This window comes from Corylus avellana, chromosome 5 (genome assembly GCF_965113065.1).
Source record: "Corylus avellana chromosome 5, dhCorAvel1.hap1.2, whole genome shotgun sequence".
In the NCBI taxonomy this organism is placed as follows: domain Eukaryota; kingdom Viridiplantae; phylum Streptophyta; class Magnoliopsida; order Fagales; family Betulaceae; genus Corylus; species Corylus avellana.
In genome coordinates this window covers 69,334-90,772 of record NC_142494.1, presented here as the reverse complement: position 1 = coordinate 90,772, position 21,439 = coordinate 69,334, and the positions used below count along the sequence as shown (strand labels likewise).

At 36.6% G+C, this 21,439-nt stretch overlaps 1 protein-coding gene across 2 annotated transcripts; it reads right to left on the bottom strand.

The window, feature by feature from the left end:
• Nucleotides 1–341: 341 nt before the first annotated feature.
• LOC132180454 (heat shock 70 kDa protein 17) lies at nucleotides 342–17,122 on the bottom strand. 2 transcript variants are annotated; one of them, XM_059593283.2, is made up of 15 exons: nucleotides 16,853–17,122; nucleotides 15,373–16,152; nucleotides 14,504–14,736; nucleotides 12,269–12,428; nucleotides 11,047–11,292; nucleotides 10,789–10,925; nucleotides 10,309–10,648; nucleotides 9,993–10,154; nucleotides 9,626–9,700; nucleotides 9,449–9,549; nucleotides 9,240–9,309; nucleotides 8,429–8,485; nucleotides 8,246–8,307; nucleotides 1,077–1,149; nucleotides 342–964 (listed from the first exon to the last, which is right to left on the bottom strand). In XM_059593283.2, the coding sequence occupies exons 2-15, from the start codon at nucleotides 16,132–16,134 to the stop codon at nucleotides 734–736; spliced, it is 2,709 nt and encodes a 902-aa protein (XP_059449266.2). In that variant the 5' UTR covers nucleotides 16,135–16,152; nucleotides 16,853–17,122; the 3' UTR covers nucleotides 342–733. The 2 variants fall into 2 exon arrangements, with proteins under 2 accessions (XP_059449266.2, XP_059449265.2); XM_059593282.2 differs by lacking the exon at nucleotides 16,853–17,122 and adding an exon at nucleotides 16,261–16,646.
• Nucleotides 17,123–21,439: the final 4,317 nt, after the last annotated feature.

The following is a 21,439-nucleotide window of genomic DNA, read 5'->3' as shown; positions in this document are numbered from 1 at the left end:
ACGACTTTAAACATGCAACTTGAAAACACAATTTTTAAATACACTGCATTTAGTAAAATTGCATTTTGGCATTTAAATCAGTTTTTTTTTTAAAAAAAAAAAACACACACAATTTTTTTTTTTTTTTAACATGTCTGCACAAGAAAAAAAGGAGAATTCGAATTAATGACATTCACTTCATTAAGCGTGATCCCAATCGATTGAAAGTAAAAAACACATTTTTATTTGCAATTTGAAAACGCATTTTTTTACGTTTTCAAATCGCTTTTTTTTTTAAAAAAAAAAAGCACTCCCCCTTTGCAATTCCAAATGCACCCTAAATAGCATTACTATTTCAAGAATGAAGTTCAAACATATTTCAAATTTCTTAGGCCAAAAAGTGTATTGCAACCTAATTTTAAAATAAACAGTATATAATCTCTCATATCCCTTTCACGGACCAAATTATCTCCAAGGGCTGTGATTAAGGATATACTCCAGTTTATGAGGGAATAACAGGATTGCGTTGTAATTAATAAAGGTTTTTCCAACTATTCTTCAAACTGCGTAAGATGGGAAATCCATCAATCTCAAAGTTGAGATAACCTCCCCTCCTAAAAAATGGGCTCAACTCTGTATTCTTCTGTAGTACAAAATTTGCAGCATATGCATCTATCTTCTAGTGCCAATTCAAATTTTCCAATTCTGAAGGTAGTTAACCCAAATATGAGAACCTAATTGTATCCTTCATCAATCATAATTCATCGTGAACCTCGGGCTCTTCATCATGAACCTTGGGCTCCTGGTCAATTTTTTCAGTCGATGAGATGTCAGGGTCTCTAGTTGACGATTGGTCACTTTGGTTAAAATTCTCCTCAAAAGTCGTGTTGGGATTAGTCACATTCTCCCCACTGCTCTCAGTTTCATTCTTTACAGGCTTCTCAATTTTAGGCTTTGGCTTGGGAATTCTATTAATGCTAGTAACCTGAAAAAAAAAATCAACAAATTATGGAAGACAGTACGACCAAGATATAGAAATATGTTGTACGCTATATAAACTACTTCCTTGATAAGAGAGGGTGGAATTAGAACACTACCTTGCCTTGCAGATTGAAGAACTTCGTATATACTTCTTCAGACGTGAATGCCGGAGCACTGAAACCAGAGGTCCTTTAGGAGAGAAAGAAAAAGGAAAAACAGCTTTAGCATATGGAGAAGCTTATAAGTGGCTGGCTGAACATCAGCAATCAAGTAAAAATCATATTCAAACTTGTCGAAGAATGGCTTGGCTCCTTCCATTACCAAATACTGTAGATGTTACTACAAGAGCTTTGCAAAATGCTTCTCAAGTTTATACTGATGTAAAACATTTTCTAACAAAAAATATTTTGAATGAAAGTGTGATTAACACTTAAAAATTATCTCGAAAACATTTTTTGACGTTTATTTCACACTGAAAATCATTTATATTTTTATATAACCACATAAAATTAACACTTTTATTCACAAAAAATATAATAAAAACTAAAAGATCAATTTAATAACTGAATAAGTTGATTTACTTTCATAAAGATAACAATAAAGATTGAAGCATTTGGTAGACACACATCCAAACATATATACATATGCGAGAGATAAAAGGGTTTCCAAAAAATATATCCTTTAAGAATAAAGGAGCTTTAAGAATTTTTTTTTTTTTTTGAGAGAGAGAATACTAGTAAGTGTTAAAATGAGGTACATAAAATTGACTTGCATCTCTCGAGATGCATAAAATCAGTTTACGCCCTCAATGAATCATTTTTCATTGATTTCAAAAATCATTTCTGTTGACTAGTGTTTTTTTTGTCTGCTCTAAACACTGAAAAATATTTTCGAGAAAAGTTTCTACAAATGGTCCAGTGACTTCAAATGATGCTGCAGTAAAAAAGGGAAAAAAAATCATATAGAATCACATTTTGATTTTCGTGGATGACACCATCCAATCAACAATACTTCTGTGCAATTGATCACTCGACTGAAATCTACCATCCCATAAGTCCTGATTGTCATCTTTGTTAACATGACTATTATCTAGAAGCAAATAAAAAAGTAATGAAAGGCCCTTTACATTTTCAGTAAACATCCCTATGCCAATTTAAATTCATTAAAGGTGCAAAGGGGTGCAACCCTAATACACATGAAATCTACTCGAGAACCGGTAAAGTAAGGAAAAGAAAAACAAATTTCAAAAACTAAGAAAAAGTAGAAAAGTTTCCTATTTGGAGAGATCCTGGAAATTTAAGAAATAAAATAAATAAAAACGAAAAGAACTTAACATTTGATTTTTCCATTTTAACATATGTAAGAGCATCATCTCCAGCAACATTGTCTAAAATATCTAACCAAAAAGTGCACTTTTTTACTCTAGCTACTGCTTTTTCTATACAACTCCAACAAATTCTCTATTGTCTTCTCTACTTTCTTTTAAATATTATTTCTCAATTCTTTTATTTTTATTTTTATTATATCTCACTATTTCTTCCTCAACCACTCTTTCTCACCATCACATGAAATGAGAAAAAAAAAAATGAAACATTTTGCTACAGTGATACTCTACAAGTAGATTATTGCAACACAAATCTGCTAGAACTGAAAAAGGTTTCATATTAGCTATATTTTAGCTAATACGAGAGGTTTAGAGCATGTGATGGAGATGCTCTAAAGTGGTATGCAAATTAAATGCTCGAACATATTCAATTAGGATGATTTAAGAATATTTTCTTATCATAGGGAAATCACAATAGGTGGATCCTGACCAAAATCTGATGAGATCATATCGTTAGAAGCCAGCAGACTCCAAAATTTAGGCAAAGCTCATAAAGAGTATCTAATCTAGATCAGAGTGACAATTAATGTTAGGAAATTAATTATATTCTCAAGACCCGTGAAATGCGAAAAATAAGAAGAATGCGGAATAACAAAGATAAGCAATCACACACGACACAAAGATTTAAATGGTTTGGCTTAACAAGCCTACATCCATTAGCGGAGACGATCCGAAGAAAATTCACCAAAAGATGAGTACAAGAGAGTAACAGGGCGAGAAAACCACTCAAACCCAAAGCTCCAAATACACCAATTCTCACTTTGCCCAAAGGAGAATAATAACCAAAAAGGGAAAAACACTCTTTCTTGCTCTCTCCTTTCTCTCTATTGTTGGCACACCAAAACAATTGCTTTGTTTTTCTTTGTGCACTAATGTGCTGTGGACAACCCTTTTTATAGGACATAAAGGTCGGCTAAATCAAGGCTCCTCCAACTCCAATTCGTAGAAGGACTTCAAGTCCAATTCATGCTCTGAAAGGAAAACCAATTCCAAGAGCAATTGGGAATAAAAAAAATGTCAGCCAAAAGAATCCTCCTTTAATGATGTCGGGTCCCACCAACTTTATGGTGAAAGTCACAAACAATCTCTCACTTGACTTAAATCCCATCAAGTTGCAACATAGTGAATCTCCTCCGGATGTCTCCACCTATCTTCAAACTCGGAAACCAATTGAGAATCCAGCAGATATGTTGACAAAAGGTGTGACTATTGAGAAACTGAAGCTGTGCACATCTTCAGTTTCTCAATAGTCACCTTTTGTCAACATGTCTGCTGGATTCTCAGTTCCAGGAATCAACTCAAGTAATAATTGTCCACTTTCAAGAAGAGACCGAATAAAGTGATACCTCAATTGTATATGCTTTGTTCTTGAATGATATGCCGGGTTCTTCGCAAGAAAAATGGCACTCTGACTATCACTGTGTAGAACGCCCTTCTCATTCTCATTTCCCAACTCATCCAAAAAACCTTGTAGCCAAACCATCTCCTTTCCAGCTTCTGTCACGGCCACATGCTTTGCCTCTATAGTGGAAAGGGGCTACAATTTTCTGTAATCTTAAGGTCCAACACACAGTAGTACCTCCTAGAGTATACACAAATCCTGTAGTACTTTTCCTGCTATCAACATCACCCGCTAGATCAGCATCCACGTAGCCCTACAGCTTCAATTCTACACCTGTGAAGCAAAGGGACATATATGAAGTTCCTCTCAGATATCGCAAAATCCACTTGACTACCTCCCAATGTTGCTTCCCTGGATTACTCATGTACCCGCTCACAACTCCAACTGCATGTGCAATATCCGGTCTAGTATAGACCATTGCAAACATCAAACTTCTGATAGCTGAGGCATAAGATACCTTGCTCATGTATGCTTTCTCTTGATCTGTCTTCGGTGACTCGTCCTTGGTTAGCCTGAGGTGACTTTCCATGGGTGTGCTCACTGACTTAGCTTCATCCATGCTAAATCTGCTTAGAATCTTCTTCACATACTGTCTGTGAAATCTTCAATGTACTATTGGCCCTGTCCTTGATGATTCTCATCCCAAGGATTTGTTTAGCAACACCTAAATCCTTCATTGCAAATTGCTTTGACAGCTGGTTCTTCAACTTGTTGATGTCTTCCTTATTGGCCGTTGCAATGAGCATATCATCTACGTACAGGAGTAAAAAAATGTAAGAGTTCTTAAAACTCTTGACATAGTAGCAATGATCTGAATTGCACCTTGTGAATCCAGTACTACATATGAAACTATCAAACTGCTTGTACCATTGTCTTGGAGCTTGTTTCAGGCCATACAAGCTTTTTCTCGATTTGCACACTAAACTCTCATTCCCCTGCACTGCGAATCCCTGTGGCTGCTGCATATAAATTTCTTCCTCCAACTCACCATGAAGGAACGCCGTCGTCACATCTAACTACTCTAGATGTAAGTCCTCCGCCGCCACAATGCTCAGCACAAATTTGATGGTTGTCATCTTCACCACTGGAGAGAATATGTCTGTGTAGTCAATTCCTTCTTTTTGCTGGAATCCCTTAACTACTAATCTTGCCTTGTAGCATTTGCTAACATCATGTTCACCCTTTATCAGTCAGTTCCCAGGTCTGGTTAGTCAATAATGAGTCAATCTCATCCTTCATGGCTAACTCCCACTTAATTGAATCTTCAACCTCCAAGGCTTCAACAAACATCTCTGGCTCACCGCCATCTGTCAACAAAATATGAAACAGGAAGGGTGAAAAACGCAGTGGAGATCTAATGGTTCTAGTAAATCAACGGACATCCACTGTCGGTGTACCCTGTTCAGTTTCTTGATTTACTGTTTCTTCAACTTCTAGACCATCTTCAGTTTCTAAATCCTTATCAACTTCTGAATTCCTTTTCTGAGCTGCACCTTTAGAAATTCCATCTAGGTTGATAAATTCAGGCTTCTCAGCCTCCGACTTTGTACTTACTGGTTCTGCACTTGAATTATTCTTATACATAGCCATCTCACTAAAAGTAACATTTCTACTTCTAATGATCTTCCGGTTTTGATCATCCCAAAACCTATACCCGAATGCCTCATTCCGATAGCCAATGAAATAACATTTTCTAGACTTAGCATCTAGCTTGCTACGAGCATCATATTCAATATAGACACACGAAACACAACCAAAAACTTTCAAATGAGAAAGATTTATCTCATTTCCACTCCAGACTTCTTTAGGTAGTCTATGGCCCAAAGGAACGGATAGTCCTCTGTTTATCAAGTAAGCAATAGTACTTACTACATCTGCCCAGAAAATTTTCGATAGTTCAGCATGCAACCTCATACTTCTTGCACGCTCATTGAGGGTCCTGTTCATGTGTTCAGCCACGCCATTCTGCTGTGGCGTTCCTGAAATAGTTTTCTCCATTCTAATCTCATTCACCGCACAAAACTGTTTGAAACCCCCGTCTTCGTATTCTCCCCCATTGTCTGATCTTAGATGCTTCAATTTCAGACCAATTTCTGTCTCTACCATGACCTTCCACTTCTTAAAAACTTCAAACACATCATATTTAAGCTATAAGAAGTAAACTAATACCTTCCTGCTTGAGTCATCAATAAATGTGATGTAATACCGCGAGCCTCCAAGAGATGCCACTGGTGCGGGACCCCACAAATTCGTGTGCACCAACTCTAGCTTTCCCGGCTTCGGTGTTTTGCCAACTTTCGCGAAACTCATATTCTTTTGCTTTCCTAGGATGTAGCCTTCACACAAATTAGGCTCAACTGCCTTCAGCTCTAGTAGTTTCCCCTTTGACAGAAGTACCCTCATCCCTTTCTCGCTCATGTGCCCAAGCCTTAGGTGCCATAATTTTGAGTCAGTACCCATATCTGCAACAACAATTGTATCCCTGCTGTTTGTCGTCATATATAGAGAGTACCCGACTTATGACCACAAGCCAAAATCATGACTCCCTTACTGACCTTCCACTTTCCACCGTGGAAATGAATTGAATGCCCTTCATCATCAAGTTGTCCTACTGAAATCAGGTTCTTTTTTAACTCTGGGATATGCCTTGCATTTTGCAACTTTCATACCGAGTCACTGTGAACTCTAATGCAAACATCGCCTATACCCACAACATCTAGTGCCGTTCCATCAGCCAAGTACACCTTCCCGAAATCTACAGCCACATAATTTTCGAAAACTTCATTTATCGGTGTGGTGTGAAAAGAAGCTCCTGAGTCCAAGACCCAAGAATCAAGAGGATTGTCAATAGATAGAAGTAGGGCATCGTGCACTTCTTCTATTAACATGACATTTGTGGCATCATTTTCAGTCTTCCTCTTCAGCTCTTTATAGTTCTTCTTGAAGTGGCCTGTCTTGCCACAGTTCCAACACTCAGGTTGTCGTCCAAACCTGGATTTGCTCCTACCCTTCCTGGACTTAGATCTGCCCCTCACAGAGTTTCTCTCTTGACCTCTGCCCCTTGCTTCAAGGTTTAGGGCTGCACCAGAATCGGAGGTTTCACCAGCATCCTTCCTACGGACCTCCTCACTAAGAACCAAATCCCTGATATCTTTGTAGCTTAGTTTACTCTTTCCTACAGAGTTACAGCTATCCTCACTGCTTCCTAGCTATTTGGCAAAGATGCCAAGACGATCAACGCGCGAACCTCATCATCAAAATTAATTTCCATGGAGGACAATTGATTTGTGATGGTGTTGAACTCATTGAGATGATGTGTCACTGAAGCCCCTTACGCTATCTTTAGGTTGAACAATTTCTTTATCAAATGCACCTTGTTGTTAACCGATGGCTTCTCATACATGCTTGACAAAGCCGCCATTAGACCTGTTGTGGTCTTCTCCTTTACAAAGTTGTGTGCAACTAATTTTGACAGTGATAACCTGATAACTGCTAGGGCTTTACGATCAAGCAGAGCCCACTCGCTATCATACATGTCGAGTTGTTCTTCTAAAAGAGGTTGATGAAGATCCTTCCCACAAAGAATAATTTCAATTTGTACCTTCAATACCCAAAATCTTTGCCGTCGAACTTCTTATCCCTATCTTTCCTTCTTCTATTGCCATCGCTCCCACTCAAACCAAAAGCTCTGATACCAGTTGTTAGGAAATTAATCCTATTCCCAACACCCGTGAAATGCGAAAAATAAGAAGAATGCGGAATAACAAAGATAAGCAATCACACACGACACAAAAATTTGTGGTTCGGCTTAACAAGCCTATATCCACTGGCGGAGACGATCCGGAGAAAATTCACTATCAAAAGATGAGTATAAGAGAGTAACAGGGCGAGAAAACCACTCAAATCCAAAGCCCCAAATACACCCAATTCTCACTTAACCCAAAGGAGAATAATAACAAAATGGGGGAAAAAACACTCTTTCTTGCTCTCTCTTTTTCTCTCTATTGTTGGCACACCAAAACAATTGCTTTGCTTTTCTCTGTGCAATTATGTGCTGTGGAAACCCTTTTTATGGGACATAAAGGTCGGCTAAATCAAGGCTCCTCCAACTCCAATTCGTAGGACTTCAAGTCCAATTCATGCTTTGAAAGGAAAACCAATTCCAAGAGCAATTGGGAATAAAAAAAAAGGTGAGCCAAAAGAATCCTCCTTTAATGATGTTGGGTCCTACCAACTTTATGGTGAAAGTCACAAAACGCCAACAATTAACCCCTACTGCCAATACCAATTTGAAGCATTTAGATTTTCAAAAAAGCAGTCATTGGGGCCTAGTCCTCTTCTATATGACTAAGTGAGGTATGTATTTGTTATACTATTCACCATGATGCAGCCATTTGCACGACTCTTTTTTGTACATGAATACATGGGAGCGATTGCCATAAGCAAAAAAGTTAAAAGAAATAAAAATAACACAAAGAACAAGGACATAAACAACTTACCTCTTCTGCTCAGCTTCTTTTTCATCCAACCAAATCTTGAACGAGTCAGCATCACTCAAAACCTGAATTTACGAAACACATCAACTCCCATACCAAGGCAAGACAGGACAACAACTCAGAGTCATCCCACAAATTGAAAACGGATTCAAAAAGACAATGCAATAGAGTAAAATGATTGAACACCTCATCTATTTTATCTTTAGGAAGCCAAGATTTGTTTGTCTTCCAGCCATGTACTATCTGCGTGCTCAGGAAAGAAAATCGTCAATGCACAGTTCACATTACCTCATAACTAATTAAAGCAGAAAAGTTGGAGAAGAAAGATTCATGGCCATTCCATTTTAAAAACTGCGACATTTTTGGGTCTTTAATCTACAAGACAGACATTTTGAAGGAACCAAGAAAAAAAGAAAAAAAAAAAAAAGAAACTCATATGCAAGCCCATAAAGCAATGCGTGCTTCCATAAGAGGCATTCTCACACCCCCGATCCCCAAAATCTTTCTTCTCTTCACTCAAAAATAAAACAGGAAAGACAATTATTACATGTGGTCATCTTTTGTGAAAATATTTTTGCATATAAAGAAATGAAAAACATATCATGTCAAATAACTTTCTCACTCTACTCTTCCACTCATTCAGAGGTTTTTGTTGGAAATTGTACTTTATACGGCCAAGTTCTCAAACAAATTTGGACTTTTTTCACAATGGTCGAAAATTGGAACAATTCAAGATTATTAAGACAGAATCCGAGGCAATTTTTTGTGGACTAGGATTTTGTTTCTTTCTTCATTCATCATTTTATGAGTATAAATGGTAGGTAATTCACTCCTATAGATGCCTGTGTAACCTAGTAGTTCGCTGGTGTGAGTGGGACCCAGATAATAAACATGCCCAGAGATAAGTCAGTGACGAAATTTTTTTGGACTCCTTGTTAGGAAAAAAAGAAAAGAAAAGAAAGAGGAAAAAAAAAAAAAGAACAAAAAAATTTAGTACCTGTTGAAGCTCAATAAGATATTTTCGGGCATGTTCAGTTGCTGTTGGCCGTGCAGTAAGCTCTTTCAGTCTAGACCCAAAAGTACATCAGTTCAAACATCACATCAAGCTTTCTCCAAATTTGTTTATTTTAGTATCAGACATACTCAAACTGAGTTCAACTCAAGAATGCCTTACAACCTATTATAAATTTATAAGACATCGCATACCTAAAGAACATGGGGCCACCAGCATCTTTTAACATATCTAGGGGCTCCTGAAACTCTGCAGCAGTAGCATCTTCACCGTCTGTATACAACCATTCTTGCACCTGAGGCAACACAAGTTGTTCAAGTGAGAGCTATATGACTTCAAGCATTATGAGTTTGCTCAAAAATAAAACTAACCTCATCAAGCTTTTCATTAAGAGATTGGCGTTCCTTGTCAGTAGAAATTTGTTCAAACTCTTCAGATGATTGAAGCTGGTACAAATAAAAAAATGTCATCAATTGGGGACATGCAGAAGGTAAGCAGATCATCATATAAAAATGGTTTAAGCCTCTTTTATATGTCCAGTAAAGGCCTAAGGAATGTATACTAAATTATAATTAAATAAATGAATTAAACAAAAGAGAAAGAAACCCGGATAGGGCAAATATGGAGTAAATACAAGTAACATTTGATCTTCAAAAGCCATCACGAGGTATGCAAAAATCTAATACATTACTCTTAAATGAATATAACAGTCAAATTTATTAAAGAAAAAATTTCAACCTTTTCTTTAGTAGCATAAATATATCCTTCCAAATTATTTTTTAACTCTGCAGTTCTTCTTCGCTCTGCGTCCTTTTTATCCAATGCTTCTAATTTTTGTCTAGCTTCAGCAAGAGATTCTTTCGAAAGAGACATTCCAGGCCCCATTGTCTTCTCAACAATCTACAAATAATAAATTAAAGAAATCAAAACGGAAAATGAGCAAAACGGAGACTAAATATCAGAATAATTTTTCAAAAAAATAATATTCAGTCCTCAATTGGACTGTTAATAGTAACTACCAAGAAGACATTTTAAAACAATCACTTGTTTGTACCTTAAGTGGAACCCTAAACGTCCTCTTTTTCAGCTTTCTTTCTGTACCAAGATCAATGGTATTATTTTCTTCTACACTAGATCTTGATGTGTTACCAACCCCGCCATCAACATGCAAGTTGTCATTACTTTCTTCAGAAGCATTTTTTGCATCAGCTTCAACTGATATATTGGGAGAAGAAGTAGTTGAATTATCCAGGGGCAGATTCCTTTTAGGAACTTCTACCCATTCTGAGATTTCAATAACAGCATCTGCCCGATCCAAAGAAAGAATTCCACTTCTACTGAGAGAGAAATGCAAATTTGTCTTGATGGGAGAGGACAAATTCTGCAACGAATACCTGAACAATATAGATACAATACATACATAAATCCAAATAAGAATTTGTCTGAAGCTTTTGTGTGGAGAAAAGGTTGCCACTGCTTCAAGCATCAAAGCAAAGGCACATCAACAAAAGATTCAAGAATTTGCTAATCTTACTTCTCACTTGCATCTGTCAAACCAGACACACTATACTGAGCAAATATGGGAGAGGTAACACCAGGTGGTAAAAGATCTTCACTCTCATAAGCAAGTGAAACTTCAAAATCTTTGTTGTTGATAATGGACCTGAAAATCTGTTATATAGTCAAGCCCAAACAAAGTAGCAAAGTTAGAGAGGGAGAGTAGTGTTGTTGAACTATTTATCTAATTTTCACCATCTCTTACATCATAAATTCACATTGGCTTGTTATTTACCTTACTGGGAAGTTTCTTCATTCGTTGTAAAAGTAGCTGCCGAGTGCTCTCGTCTTTCATAAGATCAGGGCCGTCTAAGTCAAAAACAAACCCATAAGAAGAGCCATCAATCATTCCAAGCTTACGATTCAATTTGATTCCATCACTTATATTTGCAGCATGCAGGGCTGCACCAAGAACTATAGCTTCATCCGCATCCAGATGTTTGTCCAGCTCTTTCCTCCCAAGAAATTCCTGGAGCTTGGCCTGTTATTAAAGAAACATATGTTTTCTTTTTTCAATTCATCCTCTGTAAACGAACAAAAGCTCGGATATAATAATTATTTTTTTTATAAGTAATGTTGCATATATCAAAAAGTGCAAAGAGGCGCAACCTTAGTACACATGAAATATACAAGAGAATGCCCAAGTATAGCTTAGATATAATTATTTCAAGAGCTAATGTAGATCACAGAATCAAATATTTTGAACCATTAAGACATCAATATATAACAAATCACAGTAGTGTCAAGTGACATTAAACTGATACCTAATATGCACATTGACAGGGTAAATATTACCATGCACCTTCATTCTGGCATTTTAAAACCTCATAACTTGCATCATGAAACCCACACACAATTGCATGCAATTGCAAGCACATTAACATGTAGTTAAATTACATTTTATGATCACAAAAATTTCCAGTTGAATGATTCTCCAGTAAAATATATGTGTGACAAATAGTATAAGTTGGATTCATCTCTTTAAACCAACAAAAAAAAATCTCTACAAAGATTTGGTATCCTGTGCAGCTCTTTTTACATTTATACCACAAAGAATTACTTAATCCTTTAAACATAATAGTGCTCAACTATATACAAATACTTCATATTAATCCCCAAGGAATCAATAAGAATTTTGACAGAGCTTCAAAGGATTGGTCATTGATTTAATATAGTTATAACCTAATAGTTCAGAAATGAATATGTCAAGGAGTCGAAATCCAATTGACACATAAAAGTAAAAATTGGAGAATGAATCCTTAACACTAGCACGTGACAAGAGATAAATGTTTTGACTGAACAAGTGAATCAATATAATTCTCTGATAGAATTGAGTTCAGAACTCCAATCTTAATTGAGCATCCTATGCAACTAACCAGAAGCAATTATTGTTTCACCGCTTGAAATAACATAAGATTGTGTGCCATGAGTACATCTTTCACAAAGACAGTACAAACCTGCAACTTTGGGACCCTAGTACCACCTCCTATCAATTCCACCGCATATATCTCATCCACCTTCAAACCACAATTCTTGAGCACTTCTTTCAAAGGAACAAGAGCTTTCTCCCACAGATCTTCACAGAGCTCTTCAAACTTCTCACGAGATATGGTGCTCCTGGAGGAGGGGAAAAGAAATCATATAAAACTACTAATAGTTGATCAGTTTCATTACTTGGGGGCCAACTATCAGTATGCATAATCGTGAGATGCAGGGAAAAAGATAGGCATGTCAACCATTTAACTTGAACTATTTTCTGAATACATAGATGGGAATATCAAGAAGCATATTGAAACTTATATCTACTACCTGCATAAGCAATTATAGAATGATCAAAAAGTGAAGACAAATTGTTTATCCAATGAAAAAGAGGCTTCAAGATGACATCTACAAACAATTGCTGGCCACTGGGTTCTACCAGACAAGAAATGGAAGGATTATCACACCATCAAGAAGAACTAGCTTATCAGTTTGACAGCATCACAGCTTCCATGTTCAATAATAGACATATATACACCATATGTATATGCATACATATGAAGGTTATTACAGTAAATTATAGTTATACTAATTGAAAAAAAAAAAAAAAAAAGGTCCTAATTAAGTTTGCTATGTCACAAATGGATGGAACAAAGAAGTGAGGTGCCAATTCAGATGGATGACGACGCAAAAGAGTTTTCAGTTCAACCCCTTTTGAAACCCTACCTTCATCCATTTCTTTGACAACATACCATAAAATCAATGACGATTTTTGTACTTCACTTGTTTTAGTAGAACGTCATATAATGCTAAATGTAATACTGCTGCTGCATTATCTCAAATCAAATATTTCAATTTTTATTTATAAATGATCGAGAATTCATTAAAAATGTACGGCGCTACAGGTACACATGGAGTACCAAAAGAAGCTACCTAGCTAGTAGGAGCAAATAGAACAAGAAAAGGGATATAGAGGTGGCTATTTTTAATAGGAGAGGCAATTCTCACAAAGAAATAAGCCCAGGTAACGTGGAAAAGAAAAGCAAGAGTGGTGGAGATTTGGTAAGTATCTTGAATAACAACTAGTATAGTAATTAAAAGAAAAGATGAAACATGAGTTTAATTTTCATATACAACAAATCATATCGCTCCTTACAAAAGGAGAGCATTTAACTTTTTGAATTAAAGCAACCACTGCCACTTACCCATCCCAACATTGCCATTGTCTTTTATAACACACCGGTCGGTACAAGAAGTTATAAACAATAACATGAGGTTCTAGACATGAAATAAAGTTAATCTGGTTATGATGATTTTTAGCAGGCACAGTGTATAGACATGAAATAAAAACTTGACAATCAAAATACTTAGTTTATAGACAAAAAATAAAAACTAGACGACCAAATATTTTCCGAGTAAGTTCATAACATTTACCTAAACAGTTTCGAAAAGAAAAATGTCTAGAAAATTCTATTAGATTATTTATTGGACAACCTATCACATTCTTCAGGAACCAAAATGCTGCAAATTGAGGATTGAAGCCAATAAAATTTGTTAGAACATACACTCAATCAAAATTTAGCAGAACATTCTTAATAAATACAGTTAGAATATTAAATTCACAATTTTTCTTTCATCTTACGCTTTTGAGACAATTAATTATTAATAGGCACTACAAATAGTTACCAATAGCAACTCATTGATAATAAAATAAAAAGAAGTTATACACATCCCAAATTTTCTTCTCAAAAATTAGTTTCCAAATGATGTGTCCCAATCTAATGAGATTTATTATTTTGGGAAGTGTGTCACCAACTCATTGGATTGTGACACATCATTTGAGAACCAACTTTTGGAACAAAAATTTGGGATGTTTAGCATTTCTCTAAAATAAAAGGTTCAAAGTCTCAAACATGAATCCAGAATGTGTAAATGATTTGGGAAATTTCAAAAGGTTCAAAGTCTCAAACATGAATCCAGAATGTGTAAATGATTTGAGAAATTTCATTCGTTCGACTGATCTTTGGTTGATGAAAAGGGACCATTAAGATGCGGTATCATATGATTAAGACAGGATTCACCAGGTCATCACAAAACAAGCTCTCTTGACTGTGTTGCACAGTCAAATCACTTCTCTTCCAGTATATAAAATAAAAACATGATAATAAACTTTTTAAGCCAGGAGTGGATAATTTGCTTAAATGTCCACCTACCTGAAGTCCCGATCATCATAGAGGGATTCAACTGATATTGGAGCCACTGTGTTTGCACTTAGAATTTCTTTTGTACGTTTAACCTGTTTCTTCAATTTAGCCATTGCCTTGGAAGACTTGCGCACGTCAACCCCATTTCCAACTTGTATGTTGAACTCATCTGCAAAGTACTCCACCAATCGTAATTCCATACTCTGACCCCCAAGGTCTGGGTCCCATCTAACATCCTTGACCTGCACACAACGTATGAGGTTACAGCTGGCTAAAAACAACGAGATATGCAATGTGTACGCAATGACACAATAAAGAGTATAGAGAACAAATATAGACGTTTTAGAATCAGAGATCCAGAGAGTGTTAGAATCGAAGTGACTAAAAGCTACTATATGAAGTCTAAGGAAGTAAAGAGTGGTTTCATTGACATCTATTGCATATCAAAGAAAAGTAGCCAAAATCTAAACCATCGAAATTGTCCATCAATTTTAAACTCTTCCAAGAATCTAGTATTGTTACCCATCTGCACCATGAATGAGGAAAACAATTATCAATCTCCCGACCATCATATGTTCGTCTAATTAGAAAACTAGAGCAATAACATACATTGCAAGACATTATTCATACACTTTTCCATTTGGGGGGGGGGGGGGGGGGGGGGTGGGGGGTGTGTTTGGTGTGTGGGGTTCCTAATAGGCTGCACTTCCTCTTTTGTCAAAATGGTTTAGATGCCAAAATATTTTCTCGGTGTAGTCCGCACCATTTTCTGGAATGAACTTATTAGTTAACTAGCCAAGTATTCAAGTTTCAGACTTAACCATTGCAACACATTTCCATCCTATTCCTACCAAAGTTTACGTTGTAGTTAAGTTCACCTGGAATTGGTTGACTGACACAGTCTTCCCATACTCTTTAGCACTATATGCCGTGTAATGCACGAGCGCAGCATAAGTACTGCTTGAACCCATATCATAGAATATAACATGCCTCGAGCCGTTTGAGAAATCCTTATCAATGCCATACTGCAACGCTGCCCCCGAATGCTCATTTACCAATGAAAGCGCATTAACACCAGCCAACTGCGCCGCCTGAAGCAACCCTCTCCGCTCCGCTTGCCCAAAATACGGTGGCACCGTAATCACTGCGTCCTTCACCTGCACCTTCGAATGAACCTCCGCCAAATTCACCGCGTAACCCAAAATCATCGCTAGTAACTCCTCAACTGAATAAATGGAAGCGTCATCATTGGTTTTAAAATTGACAGCGCCTCTAGGATCTTCTATAATTGTGAACGGTAAGTACATCGAATCCAGAAAGTTTTTTGTGAAATTATAGGGCTTTCCAAGTATGTCGCGGATTTGAGAATAGACTTTATCGGGGTACCGGGCGACAAGCCCAGCAGCTTCTTCGCCGAGGAGGCGAGCACCGGACTGGAATGACACTAAGGCCGGGGATTTGCGCTTCGACATCTCGTTGATCGCGATCGAGATTGGGCTCTGTCCGGGTTTTAGGTTCACGACCGCGACTTTTAGCCATTCAGAGCCCAGATCTATGCTCGAAACCGCAGATTGGGACCGTGAAAATACAACGAAAAGCACTGATAAGAGTAGCACCAGCTTGAGCAAATTGAACGCCATTCTGGATTATGACGGCCTCTGAGTAGCAGAAAACAAAGAGTTTAACAGTCAATTCAAAAATAACAGTTTAAAAAATGAAATTAATTATGTATAAAAGAAACAAGAGATTGGGACCGAGAGAGAGACCAGTAGGTTGTGGATCGCATTCTCCAGAAGACAGAATTTGGCGTGTGGAACGGTTCTGTTTGGTTGACGAGAAACTTAAGGAAGAAGCTGAGGAGGATTGTTCTGGGTTATTTCGAGCAATTGTGGGGCTCTCTATATAAAGTCCTGCTATGCAGCAGACCCGGGTAGTCCCCCAGTCCACCCAATATGACGTGGCCTTGTGCCACGTCCAAACTTTTTTTAAAAAAAAAATAAATTTTTTAAGGGAGAAAACACCTATGGGTGTCACTCAACTCAGAATTTTCTGAAAATCTCTCCCCCTCTCTCTCTCTCTCCTCTTCCCTCTCATCTCACCGACGGCCGGCCATCGGAGACCACCAACGCCGAGCATCGCTTACGACGAGCCACCCACTTCTAACATCGATTTTTCTGAATTAGTCTAAGAATCTGCAGAAAAAAAGAAAAAAAACAACGCATTCCATGATTTCTAACCTACTCATCTTCTTATCTCAACCAATCCCCTTAAACATGGCTAAGTGAACGCATGCCTTTAGACACCTCAGGCTCATAATAGAGAGAGAGAGAGAGAGAGAGAGAGAGAGAGAGAGAGAACCTGTGTGTGTGGGTGGCTCGTCGTCACCGGCGCTCGGCGGTGGGCAGCCGTCGGTGGGGGGAGAGGGAAGATGGATTTTGACAGTGGGTTGGGGTTTTGAACTTTAGGGATTTTGGGTATTTTGAAATTTGGGGATTTTGACAGTGGGTACCGGCTCGTCGTCAGCGGGCACCGGCGTTCGTGGTCTCCAGTAGCCGGCCGTCGGTGAGAGGAGAAGGAAGGAGGGAACAGGAGAGAGAGAGAGCGGGAGAGATTTTTCTGAAATGAAGAAAGAAAAGAAAAGTAGAAAACACGTGCGATTTGTAACCTAAAAAAATTCAAAAGTTTTTTTATTATTTAAGTCTTCTGCCACGTCAGATTGGGCGGACACTGGGACTACCCAGGTCCGCCGAATATCTCTACTCCTCCGTATAAGGTTGGCAGGAATGCTTCTCTTCATTCGCAAGATGGTTGGGTAGTTGACAAAGCCTACGTGGAGAGTTGGGGGTTGGACTGTGACCAATAGGATCGCGCCGGTTGTTTGAAGGTACACGTGGTAGGTTGTGAGACGATTAATTGTGTTGTTGACACGGTTGCCTCACATCCTTATAAAAAATTTTGGAGTCATTTGAAGCACGCCATGCTACATTTTTTTTTTTTTTTTTTTTTCAAAAAAATTAAAATAATAAAATAATAATAAAAAAAAAATCACGGCCGGCGTGCTCTATATCTTTACCCATTCATATATACTACATGAGACGTGATTCAGCGCACGCGGCGTGCGTGGCACGCCCATGCACGCCAGTGCAAAATTTTTTTTTTTTTTTTTTTTTTAAAAAAAAAAAAAATTTTTGGACGCTGGCACGCCGCGTGCTGTTTTACATTACCCGTACTACATATTCAACGTGAGACTTGCTAATTGCTATGCATTCATTTCTATTTATTTATTTTTAAAAAATTTATTATTAAATTTATGAGTGGTGGTTTTCTAAAATATTTTCAATCATTTTTTTTCTCTCAAATTCATCATTAAGCCTTCGTTTGTTTCGACATAAATTATTTTCTGTCGAAAAATATTTTTAGCTAAAAATATTTTCTTGAAAAATGGTTTTTTTTTTAATATTTTTCAATGTTCGACCCGTACAAAAATATTTCGGTTTGACTGAAAAAGCCTCTTTATTTTTTGAAAATTAAAGAGGTTTTTTCAGTCAAACCGAAAATATTTTTGTTGATTATTATTTTTTGTCGCACCAAACACATGAAAATAAGAAAATATTTTTCAGAAATCATTTTATGCAATATTCCAATTGCAGCACAAATAAATATTTTCTTCATTCCTTTGAAATCATCATTTACCCAAAATTTTGAATCTGACTTCCCAAAAAGGAGAGAGGGATAATGGGTTATTAGTATTAGAATTGTTTACAGTAGCATGCGTTCTTCTCGGAGGTAGGAAAGAAAGAAAAAACATGAGCCCGAATGTCTGATTTTCTACTCAAACAATCTGAATAAAATAAATATTACACTTTCGGACCTAGTCGAAAAACAAAATTCAAATTTTCAGTCGTTCCGGATCACGAAAATGCGAAAGTTCATTCACGTTTACAGTAGCATATGTTCTTCTTGGAGGTAGGAAAGCAAGAAAAATAGGAGCCCAAATGTTCGATTTTTGGTTGAAACAATCTGAATAAGATAAATATTGAACTTTCGAAGTTAGTCAAAAAAAAAAAAAAATTGAATTTTCGGTCGTTTTGGATCAAGAAAATGTGAAAGCTCATTCATGTTTACGGTAGCATGTGTTCTTCTTGGAGGTAGGAAAGTAAGAAAAAACACGAGCCTGAATGTCCGATTTTCGGCTGAAACAATCTGAATGAGATAAATATCGGACTTTCGGAGCTAGTCAAAAAAAGAAGGGAAAAATGCAGTTTACCCCCCTGAAGTTTCAGGGGTTTTTCAATTTTAACCCAAAAGTTCAAAAATTGGCAATCTAGCCCCCTGAAGTTTCAAAAATTGGCCATTTAAACTTTCTGTTCAATTTTTCCGTTAAATTGGACGAAATTTTTTTAAAAAAAGCCTGAGGGTAATGATGTAATTTCATAGATTTCCGTCCATTTTGACAGAAAAATTAAACGGAGGGTTTAAATTGCCAATTTTTGAAACTTCAGGGAGTAAATTGTCAATTTTTGAACTTTGGGGTTAAAATTGAAAAACCCCTGAAACTTCACGGGGGTAAACTGCATTTTCCCCAAAAAAGAAATTCGAATTTCCGTTCGTTCTGAGTCACGAAAATACAAAAGTTCATTCACGCTTACAATAACATGCGTTATTCTCAAAGGTGGGAAAGCAAGAAAATACACGAGCCCGAATGTCCGATTTTCGGCCGAAACAATCCGAATGAGATCAATATTGTACTTTCGGAGCTACTTAATGTGGTATTTTGTATACCAAAATATATTAATAATAAATTATCACTCGCAATAGTATGAATCCCTGTAAGATATGGCTATATTGAGGGTGTCGAACCTCAAGGACTGCATAGGTGTTGTTATCAAGTTTGTCAAGATCAAATATAACTCAATTTAAAAGAAGATTGATTTGATTTTGTTTATAACTAAATTAAATGCGTAAAATAAAAGACATAAAGATAAAAAGTGATGAGAGATAGAATATGGGGTTAAATTCACGACTAACCTCTTAACAATAATCAATCATAAATTAATAAGGAAAATTCATATTATGCATGATATAGGGCTCGTTTTACTCGAGTAGTAAAAAAAAATACCATCATTTAATAAATAAGTATAATCCATCTTCGGTTGGCACGGACCGTCCACTTAACCACTAAGATGCGGTACGATCCGTCTTCCCTAGGTATGGACTATCTAATTCCTTAATAAGCTACACACAATCAATGAATAAGCATAACCTATCTTTAGTTGGCACAAACTGTCTATCTAAATTACACTAAACTAGGGTGCAGTACAATTCGTCTTCCCTACGTATGGCCTATCAAATCCTATTGATCATGTATCAGTTAAAACTGTTGTATAACAATCATTCATATAATCATAGAAAATATGAAGGATTGAGTTCAATCAATATAAAAAACTTTATAAGACAAGATAAGAAATTTATAATGATTGAATATAAACATTAAGATCAATTCTCACGGTTATATAATTATCATGCATATAGAAAAACCCAAATTAAAATAAAATTAAACCATTGTTACTTGAAAAGGGCTACATCAACACCCTATTACAGGATTAACCGCTCATCAGGGTGCTAGGATGGCCTCATGCCATGGATCAACTTGTCAAGCCTTCAAGAAGATTTTTGTATCTAAAACTAAGCACACCTTCTCTTGAAGCTTAGAGGCCTATTTATAGGAAGCAAACAAACCCTTGAAGCTCTAGAAATTATAGAAAAATTGTACTTCAATCTCCACGTACAAATTGGAATATGATTCGTCTAGATTTGTGTTCTTTTATTGTATGACAATTTTGGTATAGCAAACATCCGAATTAAGAAAATTATATTCCATAATAATTTGTATAATTTTGAGTTAGTTTTCCAATGCTGCTAAAATCACCTTAATCCGATACTTGAGCATAAAGTTATGGTCAAAATACTGAGATGTGTGCAGAATTCAAATTTGAATCCAATTTGATTTTGATTCCAATTAAAGAAAATCAAATTTAATCATTTCCTTTATTTGATTAAACTTAACCACATCAAATAGGTTACAATCTTTGATTAATCATAGATGATGCATATAGCTCTGTGAGACTTATTATATTGTCAATCAGGTTAATGCACGGGTTCATGGCATATTGCGGTATCGCTATGCCACTGTGATCATCCGCTTTGTTGTGGGTTATTGGTTTTTTTAAAGAATTTTTTTAGTCATGCTCTTATCAATTGGGTCGTTACATAGGTCCTCTATTATAATTGGTTAAGTTTAACCATATCTTTTAGGTCTTCTCAAAGTGTGCTTTAAGCCCAAAATCAATGGAATTAATTGCATCTTTATTTAAAACCTGAAAACAATAAAACAACACAAAATCAAACAAATAACAATGCTAAGGAATTAACATATGTGAGTTAAGGGGCTTAAATGTACAAAATTTGGCGCTTTTCACTGGTAAAAACAAAATTCTAATTTCCGGTCATAACGTATCATGAAAATGCGAAAGTTCATTCATGCTTACGGTACGAAAGCAAGAAAAAACACGAGCACGAATGTCCAATTTTCGGCCAAAACAATCTAAATGAGATAATATCGGACTTTCGAAGCTTGTCAAAAAAAGAAATTCGAATTTATGGTCGTTCTGGATCACGAAAATGCAAAAGTTCATTCATACTTATGGTAGCATGCATTCTTCTCGAAGGTAGGAAAGCAAGAAAAAACACAAGCCCGAATGTCCAATTTTTGGGCAAAACAATCTGAACGAGATGAATATCGGGCTTTCGGAGCTAATCAAAAAAATAAATTCGAATTTTCGGTCATTCCGTGTCAAGAAAATTTGAAAGTTCATTCATGCTTATGGTAGCATGCGTTCTTCTCGGAGGTAGGAAAGAAAGAAAAAAAACACAAGCCCGAATGTC